This window comes from Trypanosoma cruzi, genomic scaffold (genome assembly GCF_000209065.1).
Source record: "Trypanosoma cruzi strain CL Brener 1047053516667 genomic scaffold, whole genome shotgun sequence".
Classification (NCBI taxonomy): Eukaryota; Euglenozoa; class Kinetoplastea; order Trypanosomatida; family Trypanosomatidae; genus Trypanosoma; species Trypanosoma cruzi.
This window is the reverse complement of record NW_001849478.1, coordinates 129,947-145,044: the sequence shown is the minus strand read 5'-3', so window position 1 is coordinate 145,044 and position 15,098 is coordinate 129,947. Positions and strand designations below refer to the sequence as shown.

Genomic DNA, 15,098 nt, shown 5'->3' with positions numbered 1-15,098 from the left:
ACGACCCAGGCATGAAGATTTACTCTTTGCAAAGCAAAAAAAAATATGCGGACATCTGCCAATATTCAAACAGAGACAAAAATAAATGGGTGATTGCTTTATTTTATTTATTGCGCTTATATTTGTGTGTGCGGCGGCGGTGGCGGTGACAGGGGCTGCATGGAATAAGTTGTTTACGCTGAATATAAGCGAGGTCGAAAAGCAACTGAATTGTTTGTCACGAATATTTTCTGCAGTTCCCGTGGGCCAACAATCCACGTGGTGTGCGGGGATCTCCTTTTTATTATTGTTGCTTTGCTTTTGTGTTGCTGTGTTCGCTGCACCTCCTCTCGTGTGTGTGCGTACCCTCCGTGAGGGGTGTCGACACGACGGACCGCTCTCGCCGTATGTAAATGCGGTGGAGCCTTGTGTGCCGCTCCTGTTTGCTTCTCCTCTTCCATCTGTGTGTTGGTGTTGCGACAGGGCTGCGTGTGTGTGTGTGTGTTGCCGTGGATTGGAGTGTGTGTCGTGCGTGGTGTGCGGCGTACGGTGCATGCCTGGCTGCTGCCCTCTCCTCATGTGGTGTGCCCTCTGTGTGTGTCTGCCGCACCTCTCGTCTCCCCTGTTGCTCTCCATGCTCCTCACTGTGCAGATCAGCTCCACACCACCGAACGACCACACTCGCGATGATGACGTGCCGTCTGCTGTGCGCCCTGTTGGTGCTCGCCCTGTGCTGCTGCCCGTCCGTGTGCGTGACAGCGGGTGACGCGGAACCAGGTGGCTTCGGTGAGCCGGCCTCACCGGACGCACCAGGTCCGGGGAACAGTGCTTTAGGTTTAGCTACTCGTAAAGTACCGGAAACGGTTATGACCGATGCGTTAAATAAACCACTTACGGCCATTGGGGAAGAGCCATCAGAGAAGTCGTCTACTAAGCAGGGAGGTACAAGTGTGTCAGGTCAGTCAGGGTTAGACGGTAAAAAAAGACCATCCGACAGTTTCAACGGATAAGTCTCATGAGTCGTTGGTAAACAATCTAGAGCAGGCTACGGATGAGTCAAAAAATAACAAAGAGGCTAAGGCACAGACACCACAAACGAATACCACGACAACGACAACTACAACTACGACAACGACCACAAGGGCACCCACTACAACGGAGGTACCAACCACGACGACCACCCGCGCACCGCCACATCTTCGCGAAATCGACGGCAGCCTCAGCAGTTCTGCGTGGGTGTGTGCCCCGCTGCTGCTCGCCGTATCCGCGCTGGCGTGCACCGCTGTGGGCTGAAAGGGAGCGTGGGCTGTGCGTGCCAGCACTCAGCCACGGGGACATGTGTACGCGTCCACTGTGGTCCGATGTATGAAGTAAGAGTGATTATGATGATCGTTTTTTGCTTTGTTTGCCTCCGCTGCCCTGCTGTGTGCTCCGCGTTGCTTCCCACATCCGCCACGTTGAGCGCGTCCCAGACACACTTGTATGCACGACATGCATACAAATTTTTGCGTAGACGCACTGTTGAGGATGGGTGCATGTGCACTGGTGCCATTTGGGTGCAGTTTTTGTAATTTTTACTGTTTTGCTTTATTGCTGCTTGTTTTCTTTTCTTTTGTTTTGCACTTGTTTTGTGTGTTTTATTGCTGTTAAATTATTGCATGGCGTTGTGCGTTTTTGCGCTTTAATCGGTTCAACATTTCGCATGAAACGCGTACCGCTGGTGATGTTTTTTACTGTGCCGTGCTTTTTTTTTTTTTTGCTTTTGCTCTACGTTGACGTGTTGTTAGTTTGTGCTGAAGGCTATACACAAGTGACAGGAGTGATGGCGATGTTGACTGGCCGTGTGCTGCTGGTGTGTGCCCTCTGCGTGCTGTGGTGCGGTGCCGGCGGTGTTTATGCTGAGGATGATGCAGGTGTAACTTCACCTGGTGCCTCTGCGAGTGACGGCAAAAGTTTTCAGGAACCACCACCAATTGTACATGGAGGATCACACAACTCAGTTTTAACAGCATCAGATGTTAATGAACAAACCGATGAAACAGATAAAGAAGTCCTTTTGACAAAAGAAGTAGCTGGTTCTGATGAAGTACCACAAACATCAGAAGAAATTCCACCACCATCACCATCGCCAAAGAAATCAAAAGGAGGAGGAGGACCACCACAAGAAGATGATTTAAACCTGGAAAAAGTAGATGAAAATGTAATGCAACCTGAAAAGCAACGCCGAGTAGAAGAAGGACTAGAAACGCTTGGTGATGGTGAAGCGGGAGTAACCAAACAGAATGAAGGAATTGGAGTACAGTCGCAAGATCACGAAACTCCAGTCCAAGAAGAGGATACAATAAATGGAGAAGGACATCAACAGACGCATGGAAAAGACCAACAAACAAATGTTGAAGACATACCACCACGTAAATCTGCGGGAGATTATTCTTCGGGAGAACACAAAGGCAATGATGGTTCCAATGAAAAAGAAGAAAAAGAAGGGGAAGAAGGTGTTGAGGGTCGTGAAAGACATCGGGCTCAGGAGAGAGAGGAGGCTGCACATGTCTCAGGTGCCCCGAAAGTAAACTCAACTGATATTCAGCAGGAAGTCCAACGCACACATGCAGGAGAAACTCCGACAGGAATCAAACAAAAAGCTGGAGAAGAAAAGGATGATGAAGCAGAAGAGGAACGAGAGGAACAAAAGAAACAAAATCAAGAGAATCCTCCAGGCAAAGTACAAGAAACCATAACTGGTGCAAACGCCACTAATCAAATAAACACAATGCCTGGCGACAGTGACGGCAGCACCGCGGTCTCCCACGCCACCTCCCCTCTTTTTCTTCATCTTGTTGTTGTTGCGTGTGCGGCTGCGGCTGCGGTGGTGGCCGCGTGAGAGTGAGTGTGAGAGAGCCGTGCACCGCCCGCACACACACTCGTCCTTCTCTCTCTGTGCGTGTGTCCCCTTGCATGGACTCTCGCCCTCACCGTACCCCACGAGGCACACACAATAATGTGCCCATTGTATATATGCATGCACACTCATGCAGGCCCGTTGGTGCTCTCTTTTGCACGACACGCACCGCTGCAGTCCTGCCTGGCTGCATGGGCGGAGCACCGTAACTGTTCTGTTTTGTTTTTATTGCATTGAGTGGGCGACCTCTCTCTCTCCCTCTGTGTGTGTGTTTTGCTTTACGGGAGCAATGAGAGTGTGTGCGCTGGTCGTCCCACGCTTCGGCTTTTTGTTTTGTTTTCCTTTTTGATTTTGTGGTTGAGTGCACCCATTCCGCGGCTGCTGTGTGTGTGTGTGTGATGATATGAGTAATTTGCGTGTGTGCCATCCGCTTCTTTCTGCCGTTGCTTTTTTAGGCTCTTTTGTGCCGCACGGCTGCTCTTGCAAGTGTAGACTTTGGCAAACACACACACAGGCAATCGCCATGCCGCTCACGCTGTGGAGTGGCGTGAGCGCTGAGAACGCACGCACGCACAATATTTTGTCTGCGGTTGCTCTTGCGAGTTAGGAGAACGCGAGCCCGCAATGCGTGCCGGCGACGTGATGCGGTTGTTATTTTGGCGGCGTGCAGCAGTTGAATGGCGTGGCGTTGAGGATGCCTGGGACGAGTGCCTATCGACTTTCCCCCAACAGCTGTATCTACCGACGTGTCTCTCCCGTCGTGGTTTTGTCGACGAGGGATTCTCCGGCTGTGTGGGGTGATTTGCAGGAGCGTTGGGGGAGACAGCAGCCAAATGACTGGCGGCAGCGCATGGGTGCTGCGAGGGGCGGCTGTGCTTTTTTGCATCCCGCTGGTTGTGTTTTTTGTGTGTGGACGTTGTTCAGTGTCTGCTGACGCGTGAGGAATAACGACGCACCTGCTGTGACTCCTGCTGGTAACCGTCGCTGTGTGTTCCCGGTGCACTCGACGACTGCCGCGATGGCTGTGTGCGTGAACTGTTGTTGGGAGTGACTGCGGTGCGGATTATGATGATGCCACTCACTGTGGATGGGTGGCGGTGTTCACTGTTTCTTCCTCTTTATTGGCATGTTTTCTCTCTATTTCTCCCTCAATCACATATGAAGAAAGCAAACAAACGCTAATCGCTACTGTGAAATTGTAAGGCTCTGAAAGGAACAACAGCACACACACCGCCCACACACACATATTTATATGCTCTCACGTGTTGCTGCAGTGAAGGCACCCCGCACACACAACCGTCGCCGCGTGACCGGATCCAGCGGAAGGAGGAGGGAAGGAAGAGAGAGTGAACCGCAGAGGCCCCACATTTACCGGCATCTCTTCTACTCTGCGGTGCTGCTCCCCCTCTTTTTCGTGATGATGTGCTGCGGCAGTGGTGGAGCTGCGCAATCTGTGGCGTCACCGTCCCCTCAGAAATCTTCACCAAAGCCATATTTTGATTGGAGAGATAAGAATGAAGACGAAAAAGTGAGTTTGCTCCGTGTTCCCAGTCTCGTTGAGTTGGATGGTGATGTGTTTGCCGTTGCCGAGGCGCATTGTACGAAAAAGGAAGAAGGCGGTTTTACTGGGATTGCCTCGGAGGTTTTGGAGTTGACTGGCCAAAACCGAAAAGAGGAGCTGGATAAAACTAAAGTGAAGACACAAGTACTGGAGGAATGTTCTTCCGATGAGAAATGCGCCTGCCGTATAGCGGATCAGGTTGATTCCCAAAGCCAGACGACAGTATATGTGAGCCGACCAACAACAGTCGTGAAGGGAAGTGATATTTACATGCTGGCTGGAAACTACAGCAATAAAGGTGCCTCTGATGATCGGGCAGGTGGCTGGGGACTCATGTTGGTGAAAGGGAACGTCAGTGATGGCGAAAAGGGCAAAAGAATTTATTGGAATGATACTTACGGTCTCCCGTGGAATTATAAAGTCGAACAACACGAATCTTTGATGCGTCTGATTGGCAGCGGTGGATCGGGTGTTCAGATGGAGGATGGTACGCTTGTGTTTCCGCTGGAAGGAACAAAGAAGTTGAATGGCGCTGCAGAGGATGGAAAGACAACGACCGTTTCGCTAATCATTCACTCCTTGAAGGATATTGCGAGTTGGAAGCTGTCGAAGGGGATGTCTGCCGATGGCTGCAGTCATCCCTCCGTCGTGGAGTGGGAGAAGGACAAACTCATGATGATGACTGCGTGTGATGATGGCCGCCGCAGGGTGTACGAGTCCGGTGACAAGGGGGAGTCGTGGACTGAGGCACTCGGGACACTCTCGCGCGTGTGGGGCAACAAAAAGGGTGAAAAGGTTGAACTCGTTGGGAGCGGGTTCACCACAGCGAAGATTGGCGATAACAGGGACGTGATGCTCATCACTCTGCCGGTGTATTCCAAGAAGGCTGAGAAAGACAACGATGAAAAGGGCGTACTCCATCTTTGGCTGACGGACAACACGCACATTGTTGATATTGGGCCGGTATCCGAGAAGGATGATGACGAAGTTACCGCCAGCTCCCTGTTGTACAAAAGTGCTGAAAGTAAAGATAAGGATGAGCTGATTGCACTGTACGAGAAGAAGAAGGGCGTTGAGGAAACATCATCCGGTATGGTCTCTGTGCTTCTGACTGAGCAGCTGGAGAAGGTGAAGGAGGTGCTGGCGACGTGGAAGAAAGCGGACGAACGTGTCTCTCAGCTGTGCACCACTTCACTTGCTCAGAAGGTTACCTCAAGTGAAAATGCCTGCAGGGCTGATGGTAAGATCACAGATGGGCTGGTTGGCTTTTTGTCCGGCAACTTCTCTGAGAACACATGGAGGGACGAGTACCTCGGGGTGGACGCCACAGTAAATAATAAAGGTGGGGCAACAAATACTTCCGATGGCGTGACGTTCAAAGGAGCGTGGGCGGAGTGGCCTGTTGGCAGTCAAGGGCAGAATCAGCTGTACCACTTTGCGAACTACAACTTCACTCTTGTGGCGACAGTGTCCATCGACGGTGAGCCAAAGGGAGATACCCCCATTCCGTTGCTGGGCGTGAAGATGAATGGCGATGAAGAAGGATCCAAACTTATGGAGTTGTCGTACGGCAGCGGAAAGAAGTGGAAATTGCTTTGTAGTGGCAAGACAACTACGGAGCACAGCAGCACTTGGGATCCGGAGACAACGAAGAAAGACCACGTGGTAATTTTGCGACGGAACGGCAACCAGAGCTCTGCGTACGTCGATGGTAAGCGTCTGGGTGATAAACAATGTGAATTCGATAATGCGGATTCGAAAGAGATATCGCACTTCTACATTGGAGGGGATGGAGGCAGCGCAGACGACACAAGAAGCCAAGAAGAATTGCCCGTGACTGTGTGGAACGTCCTGCTGTACAACCGTCCATTGAGTTCCGCAGAGATTACTGCGCTTAACAAGAACAAACCTTCTACTCCAAGGACAGTGGCTGATGGGAAAGAATTGGTGGTGGTTGCTTATCCACCAGGGGTAAGTGTACCAGCTCCACGTGGAACCGTGCCTCAGTCTGCTCTTGGAGGAAATCAGCCGATGGCACAGGAATTGTTGAAAGAAGGTACGGACGGTGGTGGTGCATCCACAACAGCATTGTCCACCGTAACGACTTCCCCAGCAGGCAAGGAGTCCGTAGACCTGTTGGCATCAGGAACATCTCCCGGTGGAACTCAAGCCGTGGATGGCGTCTCCTCGTCTGATGGCAACCAGACGGTGGACACAGCAGATGGAGGTAAAACGCAGGAAGATGAACCACACAAAACTCCTGCGGATAATGCAAACGCAGCAGATGCAAAAGCGCCTAACTCTGAGGGTGGGTTGCAAGATGGATTCGCAGTGGGACCTGAGAGGACCTCTGGTGAGGATGGGGAGACGGCGGGAGGAACGGATGGGCAGGAGGAGGAAGGGATCCAGCCACGGATCAGGGAGGTAAATGCTGCGGCGCTCAGCAGCAGTCTCGGAAATGTGTCGCAGGGGAATAACAGCGATGCCGGCACTGTGCGTGGAAGCGGACTGCTGCCATCGCTTCTTCTGTTGGGACTGTGGGGGTTTGCGGCTCTGTGAGGAGTGACTGGCTGCCGCGTGGGACACTTGCGGCCTCCGCTGCACCGACACACACACACACCTGGCAATGAATATCTCTTCTCAAATAACTCTTATTTACTTTTTTCCCTGTTTGCTTTTTTGTGTGTTTTAAAGTTTTTTTTTTTTGCTTTTTTTAATATTTTTCTGTTTTGTCTGTTCGAGTCTTTTTTTTTATTTATTTCTTACCCCCTCATTCCCTCTTTTTTTTTGCTGCACTCTTCCTGCGAGGGGTGCCGTGTGTTTCCCGCCCAACTGCTCCACTCGCACACCACCGACACGCTCATGACGACGGCCCTGTGCGCCTCGCCTGCTGCACGCATGAGGGGGGCCGCGACGAACGGCGCGCTGAGGGAGCCGTGACGTGTGGGCGTGCGACGAGGGCCTGTGGGGCGGCGCACACATTTCTTTCCCTCTTGTTTTGTTTTCCTGCGGCCAGGGCGGGCAGACACCCGCAGCGCCACACACACACACAGCCACGCCCTGCCGCCGTGTTTTTTCTTTTTTTGTTTCTTTTTGTTTTGCTGCGCTCACTCCCGATGGAGAGACGCGACCGCCGTCATGTCTGCGTGCTTCTCTCAGTCCCCTCCACACACACGAGTGACTGTGCTCTGCGGGCCGCACTCGCACGCCGATGAGAGGGCTGAGGGGAGCAGCAACACGCGGATGACCCGTGAAATATAAACGATGTGCGGACACGCAGAGGGTCGGACGGTTGAAACACACGCAACCATCTTTTTAATTTTCTTTTCGGGCAAAATACATACGGACAGTTCGGTGTGGCCACACGGCAGCCAGGCGATTTTTAAATTTGTGTGGAACAGTAATGGACGATTTCTTTTTTATAATTATTTTGTGTGATGGGGTTTACATAAGATGAAAGGGGATGGTTTTTTGCTTTAAATAAATCTTGTGTGGATTGCCGCTGCTTGGGCTGCAGTGCAGTCATGAGTTTGAGCGGTCCTCTTCTTGTTGTTTCCGCCATGCGTCTCTGCTGTACATTTTTGTGCGTCCCTCCACATACTCTGCTCCCTCTTTTCTGCTTCTTTGCTTTGTGTTTCTGCAGGCACACACACAACCACACAAGATGCACATTGCAGTGGATATGAATGCTCCTTTTGTAGTGCATGCTGGCAGTTGCGTGTGGCGGCTGTTGTCTTCTTCCGTGGCCATGAGGAGAAGGGAGGAGAGGGAGTGCGCAGCCCGAGTCTCTTTTCCTGCGGGTGTGATGCACCGCGTGTGGCTGCGTTGAGTTGGGCTCCGTGTCCCATTGAGGGCGGGATGGCAGGAAATTTTGGTGCCGTGTCATGGACGGATGAGGGTTCGCTTGCGCGTGTGGCTGGTGTGGTGGCCGCGGTGTTTTTGCCGTTTCCCTGGGGCTGTGGCGATGAGCTGGGGGAGATGGTGGTGGATGCCTTCTCCTCCTGCATGGTGGGTGGCTGCTGGCGTTGTGTGCCTTCGTTGCGTGGATGCCGTCTCGTGGTGTGTGAACTGTGCGGCTGGGCCTGCTGCCTCTCCTCATGTTGTCTGCTCTCACTCGCCGTATCCGCTGTGCCCCGTCCCTCTCCCTCCTGTTCCATTCCTTTTCCTTCTGTCTCACGGATCAGCTCACTGACACCAGCGACTCCACTACGGGTGATGATGACTGCGATGATGACGATGGTGACGGTGCGGCTCCGTGTGGTGTGCGCCGTGTTGATCCTTGCGCTATTGTGCTGCTGCCCGTGTGTGTGGCCACTCCGGCGGAGGGCGAACACAAAAGGGAGGGATGCAGGCGCTGCGTGTGTGTGTGCAGGTGCCATGCAACAACGTCACAACAAACATGCTGCGACTCGGTGACCCTCACATCGCTGTGGTCCTCACGAACAGCCGAGGCACGGCCCACATCGATGCACTCAGTGGACGGAGTGAGGCATCTTTTGAGGCGCAGCAGGGAACAGGATGTGTTGACGCAGCCACGACGTGCATGGAGTGTCACGATTACACAGTCAGCTGTGGCTGGTGGAATATTTACTTCTCGGAGGAAACAGAGAGAGAGCTGCTCCTGTTGCTGGCGTCGTTGCTGCCTTTCGTGGCCTCCCATGCCGATTATTGTCTGTCCGCTGATCATGGGTGGCATGCCTCCACTAGTGACGTCGTCTGCAGGCATTTCACAGCACCAGCGAAATACGCATCATGTCGCATGCTTTGGCTGTGGATGTGGTGTCGTGAGTGCAGCCGGCATTATTTTGCCCGACTCCTTTTCACTGCTTTGCGACGAATAGATGCGTCTCCGCCCGAGTCATTCGCTGCAGCTCCGTGTGCTGTACTGCCAGCACACGACTCTCCTGTTGTTTGGCGCCTGGCTGACAGTCAAACACCACTGCGTTGGGGCATGCAAGGATGTGGACTGCCGCTCACGGTGTTGGGCACCGCTGTTTGGATGCGGCGGCCACACGGGCGGATGTATTGTGGCGCAACCAAATGCGTGAAATACGCGGAATCACAGCAGCTGCAGTAATATCAGCGGTGTGGCACCACGGAATATGTGAGGGGTGATGCATGATGAATCACAGTGGGCGGCATGCGAGGGAAGTGCACCGCGACGGAGCGTCGCCCCGCCCTCAGCCTGCAGGGGAATGTACGCCCACAAAATATATGGACGAGCCACCACCAAACACACATGCCCTTCCATGCAGCAATAAATAGGAGCGAAGGTGCGTTCTGGTGTGTGGGAGTCCACTCAAATATTTTCATTTCCACCGCAATAAACGGCGAGGAATCAGGTGCCACGGCAACGAAAGGAAAAACAAACATCTATTGCAGCACTTTACCAGCGAAAAGCAGGAACAACACGAATTGAATTGTTGGCTGCACCAACACAAGAAAACTTTACAGGAAGAAAGCAAATAATAATTGTGCACCCTCCAGGAACCCCAACACGCGACCCAGGCATGAAGATTTACCCTTTGCAAAGCAAAAACAACATATGCGGACATCTTCCACTCTCTAAAAAGAAACACAAATAAATGGTTGCTTGCTTTATGCCATTCACTGCGCTTATATTTGCGTGTGCTGCTGCTGCGGTGTCCAGGGCTGCATGGAATAAGTTGTTTACGCTGAATATAAACGAGGTCAAAAGGCAACTGAACTGTTTTTGTGATGAATATTGGATGCGCTTCCCGTGGACCAACAATCCACGTGGTGTGCGGGGATCTCTCCTTTTTATTGTTACTTTGCTTTTGTGTTGCTGTGTGCGCTGCGCCTCCTCTCGTGTGTGTGCGTACCCTCCGTGAGGGGTGCCGACGCGACGGACCGCTCTCGCCGTGTGTGCATGCGGTGGAGCCTTGTGTGCCGCTCCTGTTTGCTTCTCCCTCTTCCATCTGTGCGTTGGTGTTGCGGCAGGGCTGTGTGTTGGTGTGTGCCTGTTGCCGTGGATTGGAGTGTGTGTCGTGCGTGGTGTGCGGCGTACGGTGCATGCCTGGCTGCTGCCCTCTCCTTCTGTGTGTTTGCCCTCTGTGTGTGTCTGCCGCACCTCTCGTCTCCCCTGTTGTTCTCCATGTCCCTCACTGCGCAGATCAGCTCCACACCACCGAACGACCACACTCGCGATGATGACGTGCCGTCTGCTGTGCGCCCTGTTGGTGCTTGCCCTGTGCTGCTGCCCGTCCGTGCGCGGGAAAGCAAGCGGTGAGGCCCAAGGTTCAACTCTCGGTCATCCACCCCCACCTCCACCGGAGCAAAGTCGGGGGACCAAGTCTTCAGGTTCAAATGCCCCTAAAGTCCCGGAGGCGGATCGGTCGGTTACGGTCAATGCGGGAGGGGGGTCAGATGTGTCGTCCAATACACAGGATGGAATAATTGTGTCTGGTCAACCAGGGTCAGACGGTGGGATCAAAAATCCGCCAGGGTTAACAGATAATCCCGCTCAGTCGGTGGTAAAGAGTCTGGCGCAGGAAACGGGAGAGTCAAAAAGTAATAAAGGGATTACGGTGAAGACAAAAACTACGACGACTACGACAACAACTACAACTACAAGTGCGCCAACTACGACCACGACGACCGCTGCACCACAGGCACCATGTACCACTACGACTACGGAGGCACCAACCACGACGACCACCCGCGCACCGCCACATCTTCGCGAAATCGACGGCAGCCTCAGCAGTTCTGCGTGGGTGTGTGCCCCGCTGCTGCTCGCCGTATCCGCGCTGGCGTGCACCGCTGTGGGCTGAAAGGGAGCGTGGGCTGTGCGTGCCAGCACTCAGCCACGGGGACATGTGTACGCGTCTACTGTGGTCCGATGTATGAAGTAAGAGTAATTACGCTGATTGTTTTTTGCTTTTTTTGCTTTCACTGCCCCGCTGTGTGCTCCGCATTGCTTCCCACATCCGTCACGTTGAGCGCGTCCCAGACACACTCATATGCACGAGACGCACACGACTGTTTGCGTGGACGCACTGTTGAGGATGGGTGCATGCGCACTGGTGCCACTTGGGTGCAGTTTTTTATTTGTGTTTTTACATTTTTTACTTTATTGCTGCTTGTTTACTTTTCTTTTGTTTTGTTGTTGTTAAATTGTTGCAGGTCGCTGTGCGTTTTTTGCACTTTCATTGGCTTGGTATTTCTCATTAAATGCGTGCTGCTGCTGCTGGTGTTTTTTACTGTGCCGTGTTTCTCCTTTTGCTTTCACTCTGCGTTGACGTGTTGTTAGTTTGTGCTGGAGGCTGCACGCAAGTGACGGGAGTGATGGCGATGATGATGGCTGGCCGTGTGCTGCTGGTGTGTGCCTTCTGCGTGCTGTGGTGCGGTGCCGGCGGAGGTTTTGGCGAGGAACCTGGAGGAGTGGCAGAGCCCGGTGTGGTGCCACTTGGTTCTACTCAGCAACAAATAACAGGTGACAGTCAACGAGAAGATAAAGATGCCAAGGGAGAACAGGGCAGGGAAGGGATGCAAACAGTGGAGATGAACAACCACCAAAAAAAGAAGAAGTAGACGAGCAACAAAGCCAAGAACAAACCCGAACACAAAAAGACGCCCAAGCGCTAAAAGGAAATGCAGCACTCCAGCCCGCAGGAAAATCATCGGAAGAAGGCGAAATTGATGGAGATTCGGACGTTGGAAATGAAATAAAAGTTTTGGGTGATGGGGAACGAAACGAAGAAGGAGTTCGAGCCAAGAAAAAGTTGCACGTGACGAAGTTGCTTCGGAAGTGAATTTAAATGACAGCCAGCGGGAAAAATTGGGAGGCATACGTACAGGAGACCTTCGGGGAAAAAGCCAACAAGAAGGCGAAAACGAAGGGGATGATGGGGGCAAAAAAAAAACACGATCAACACCAAGAGGAGAACAGACGAAAACTACAAGAACAAGATCAAATGCTGCAGCAGCAACAGCAGCAACAAAAACAGGATCAAGGAGTAGAACTTTCAGAATACAATCAAAAAGAATCCACAAAAGATAAAAATGGTTTTGGTACAAATCAAACCGCAATTACACACAACAGAGACAGCAGCACCGCGGCCCTGCGGTCTGATGCTGGCACAGAAGGCACTCCAACCACCAATCATCCGAGCCAACCCTCCACTGAAGGCGCCACACCACCCGGAACGACTTCCGATGGTGAAGCTGCATCAGCCAACAAATACGACACGGTCTCTCAGAGTGCGGGATCCACAACAGCGCCAACCACAAACGCCAAAACAGGTGACACGGCGACGCCTGGCGACAGTGACGGCAGCACCGCGGTCTCCCACACCACCTCCCCTCTTTTGCTTTTTCTTCTTGTTGTTGCTTGTGCTGCTGCGGCTGCGGTGGTGGCCGCGTGAGAGTGAGGGAGAGAGAGCCGCGCACCGCCCGCACACACACTCTTCCTTCTCTCTCTGTGTGTGTGTCCCCTTGCATGGACTCTCGCCCTCACCTCACCCCACGAGGCACACACAATAATGTGCCCATTGTATATATGCATGCACACCCATGCAGGCCCGTTGGTGCTCTCTTTTGCACGACACGCACCGCTGCCGTCCTGCCTGGCTGCATGGGCGGAGCACCGTAACTGTTTCTGTTTTGTTTTTATTGCATTGAGTGGGCGACCTCTCTCTCTCTCCCTCTGTGTGTGTGTTTTGCTTTACGGGAGCAATGAGGGTGTGTGTGCGCTGGTCGTCCCACGCTTCGGCTTTTTGTTTTGTTTTTCCTTTTTGATTTTGTGGTTGAGTGCACCCATTCCGCGGCTGCGTGTGTGTGTGTGTGGTGATATGAGTAATTTGCGTGTGTGCTATCTGCCTCTCTCTGCTGTTGCTTTCTTTGGACCCTTTTGTGCCGCACGGCTACTTCGCAAGTATAGGCGCTGACAAACACTCAAATACACACACATACAAGCCATGTTGCACACGCTGTGGAGCGGTGTGTACGCTGAAAAAGCACGCACGCACGCTGCGGATGGTGATGGAGGGCACTGTGGAGCCCGGTGTGTTGGTGCTTGTAGCTGTCTTTGGCAACGCTCATATCCGCCGTGTGGGAATGGCCGGCGTGGTCGTGGGTAGTTGGAGGGAGCAACGGCAAACACGGTGACTTCCACGCAGTGAGTTCACAGTAACTCCTTCGCCAGTGGCATTGCGGGAAGGAACCGTCATGATAATTGCAACGTCGTCACGGTTGTTTTCGAGCACCGCAAGAAGGAGTAAAAATATATTTGTTTGCATGACTCTTTCCATCCCCGCCTCAGGGCTGCCCATTAGAATGAGGTTGCCGTGCGGTGGCGTTACCCCTATGAGCTCTCGGGATAGAAAGGGCGGGCGCTGTGCGATGCTCCTGCACGTGGGACGGGCGCTGCGCAATTGGTGGCTGTTAAGTGGCCGGTCACACAATTGTTGCCACGCCGCGAGGAGAGCAGACGAAACACTCCGCTTGTAGGGAGCGTTGCGGCCGATAAGGAATGCGTGCGACGGCGATGGACGCTCAGTCAACGACGGATAGAAGGTTTGTCCCTTTGATGGGTTTGGTGCGCAAGCGGTGTGCATGGCTGTCTCTGTGGTGTCCTGTTACTCCGCTGCATGTGCCGCATTTTGACGCATTACTGGCACTAAACCACTTCCTTTTTCTTCTCCCTCTTTGTTCTTTCTATCTCTTCCCCCACAGCCAGGCTGCACTGCTGCTACTCACACGAATAAAAGATATGCATATTCCTCAGGCCATGCGCCAGCCACGCCATGCCACGCCGCCACTCCCATTGTTGGTTTTGCTGCTGATGTACTGCGCCACTGCGTTTATTGCCGCTGCACCCGCCACACAATACCGCTGTGGATTTGACGAGATGATGAGGAGCGGCCCGCTTTCGACTGTGGTTGTGCGCGAGGTGCCGCGCAAGGGACAGGGCGCGATGCAGGCGTACACCGTCGCCACACAGGATGACAACAGTGGCTGGGAGCCGATCCGCATCGGGGTGTTCACGGATGGACTGAAGAGCACGAACAGGAGGAAGAAGACGTACTGCGAAAAGGTTGGAGATGAGTGCGAAAACCTCTTGGGGGAGCAGATAACTTGTACAAAAGAACGTGTATTGTCAGTTGAAAAGAAGAAATTGTACACTGAGAAGATTCTTCCCGGTGCTGTCAAACTGCACGCTGAGCGACTACTTGTGAAACCCACTGGAAGGAACATAACCGTGCCGAGTAATTTGAATGAACCGTGCAACCACTTTAAAGCTCCTACTGAGCACATGAAATACGGTGTGGCTGCTGACTTTGTCATCTACGCTTTTGCCGGGCCATCAGGCACGAATAGCAGGGATGTGTGGGCGGCAACGTGTAACAAATGGGAAGATCTTCGCCCCTCCATTGGCGCCATGAACTTTGACCCAAAGTACATGACTGACACGGCGTGGAGCGTTCGCGTTGCCGCACACGAAATTGCGCACGCACTTGGGTTTAGTAAAGAGAGTATGGAGGAAAAGAGCATATTGAAGAAATCAGCTAACATTGTGCGTGGAAAGGACCGCAAGATGGTGGCAGGGAATCACGTTCAGGCGAAGGCGAAAGCGCACTTTGGTTGTAACTCTCTCGAGGGGATGGAGCTGGAGGACGAAGGTGGCACTCGGGAAAAAGA

At 52.8% G+C, this 15,098-nt stretch overlaps 5 protein-coding genes and 2 pseudogenes across 5 annotated transcripts, besides 9 other annotated features; all 7 read left to right on the top strand.

Moving 5' to 3' along the window:
* Nucleotides 1–4,666: part of a sequence feature (areas not merged during assembly with more than two copies in the genome that could not be assigned to a particular haplotype) that runs on past the window's edge.
* On the top strand, nt 666–1,274 carry Tc00.1047053506613.60 (annotated as a pseudogene).
* Nucleotides 1,075–1,160: a microsatellite.
* Nucleotides 1,543–1,621: a sequence feature (A-rich).
* On the top strand, nt 1,802–2,860 carry Tc00.1047053506613.50 (mucin-associated surface protein (MASP), putative; the record flags this gene model as incomplete). Its single annotated transcript, XM_811211.1, has 1 exon — nt 1,802–2,860. The coding sequence occupies one exon, from the start codon at nt 1,802–1,804 to the stop codon at nt 2,858–2,860; it is 1,059 nt and encodes a 352-aa protein (XP_816304.1).
* Nucleotides 4,131–6,998, top strand: Tc00.1047053506613.40 (trans-sialidase, putative; the record flags this gene model as incomplete). The annotated part of the gene is made up of 1 exon (XM_811210.1): nt 4,131–6,998. One exon carries the CDS (start codon nt 4,131–4,133, stop codon nt 6,996–6,998), a length of 2,868 nt encoding a protein of 955 aa, XP_816303.1.
* Nucleotides 4,667–5,631: a sequence feature (heterozygous, Esmeraldo-like haplotype).
* Nucleotides 5,632–11,635: a sequence feature (areas not merged during assembly with more than two copies in the genome that could not be assigned to a particular haplotype).
* Nucleotides 7,089–7,228: a sequence feature (A-rich).
* Nucleotides 8,785–9,516, top strand: Tc00.1047053506613.30 (uncharacterized protein; the record flags this gene model as incomplete). Its single annotated transcript, XM_811209.1, has 1 exon — nt 8,785–9,516. The coding sequence occupies one exon, from the start codon at nt 8,785–8,787 to the stop codon at nt 9,514–9,516; it is 732 nt and encodes a 243-aa protein (XP_816302.1).
* Tc00.1047053506613.24 (mucin TcMUCII, putative) lies at nt 10,607–11,230 on the top strand (the record flags this gene model as incomplete). The annotated part of the gene is made up of 1 exon (XM_811216.1): nt 10,607–11,230. The coding sequence occupies one exon, from the start codon at nt 10,607–10,609 to the stop codon at nt 11,228–11,230; it is 624 nt and encodes a 207-aa protein (XP_816309.1).
* Nucleotides 10,985–11,058: a microsatellite.
* Nucleotides 11,636–12,423: a sequence feature (heterozygous, non-Esmeraldo-like haplotype).
* Nucleotides 11,741–12,823, top strand: Tc00.1047053506613.20 (annotated as a pseudogene).
* Nucleotides 12,424–15,098: a sequence feature (areas merged during assembly that could not be assigned to a particular haplotype. This can correspond to areas where the two haplotypes were merged or to regions with more than two copies in the genome that were merged during assembly.).
* Nucleotides 14,170–15,098, top strand: Tc00.1047053506613.9 (surface protease GP63, putative; the record flags this gene model as incomplete). Its single annotated transcript, XM_811215.1, has 1 exon — nt 14,170–15,098. A coding segment is annotated over one exon (929 nt), but the record flags the coding sequence as incomplete, so codon positions are not given.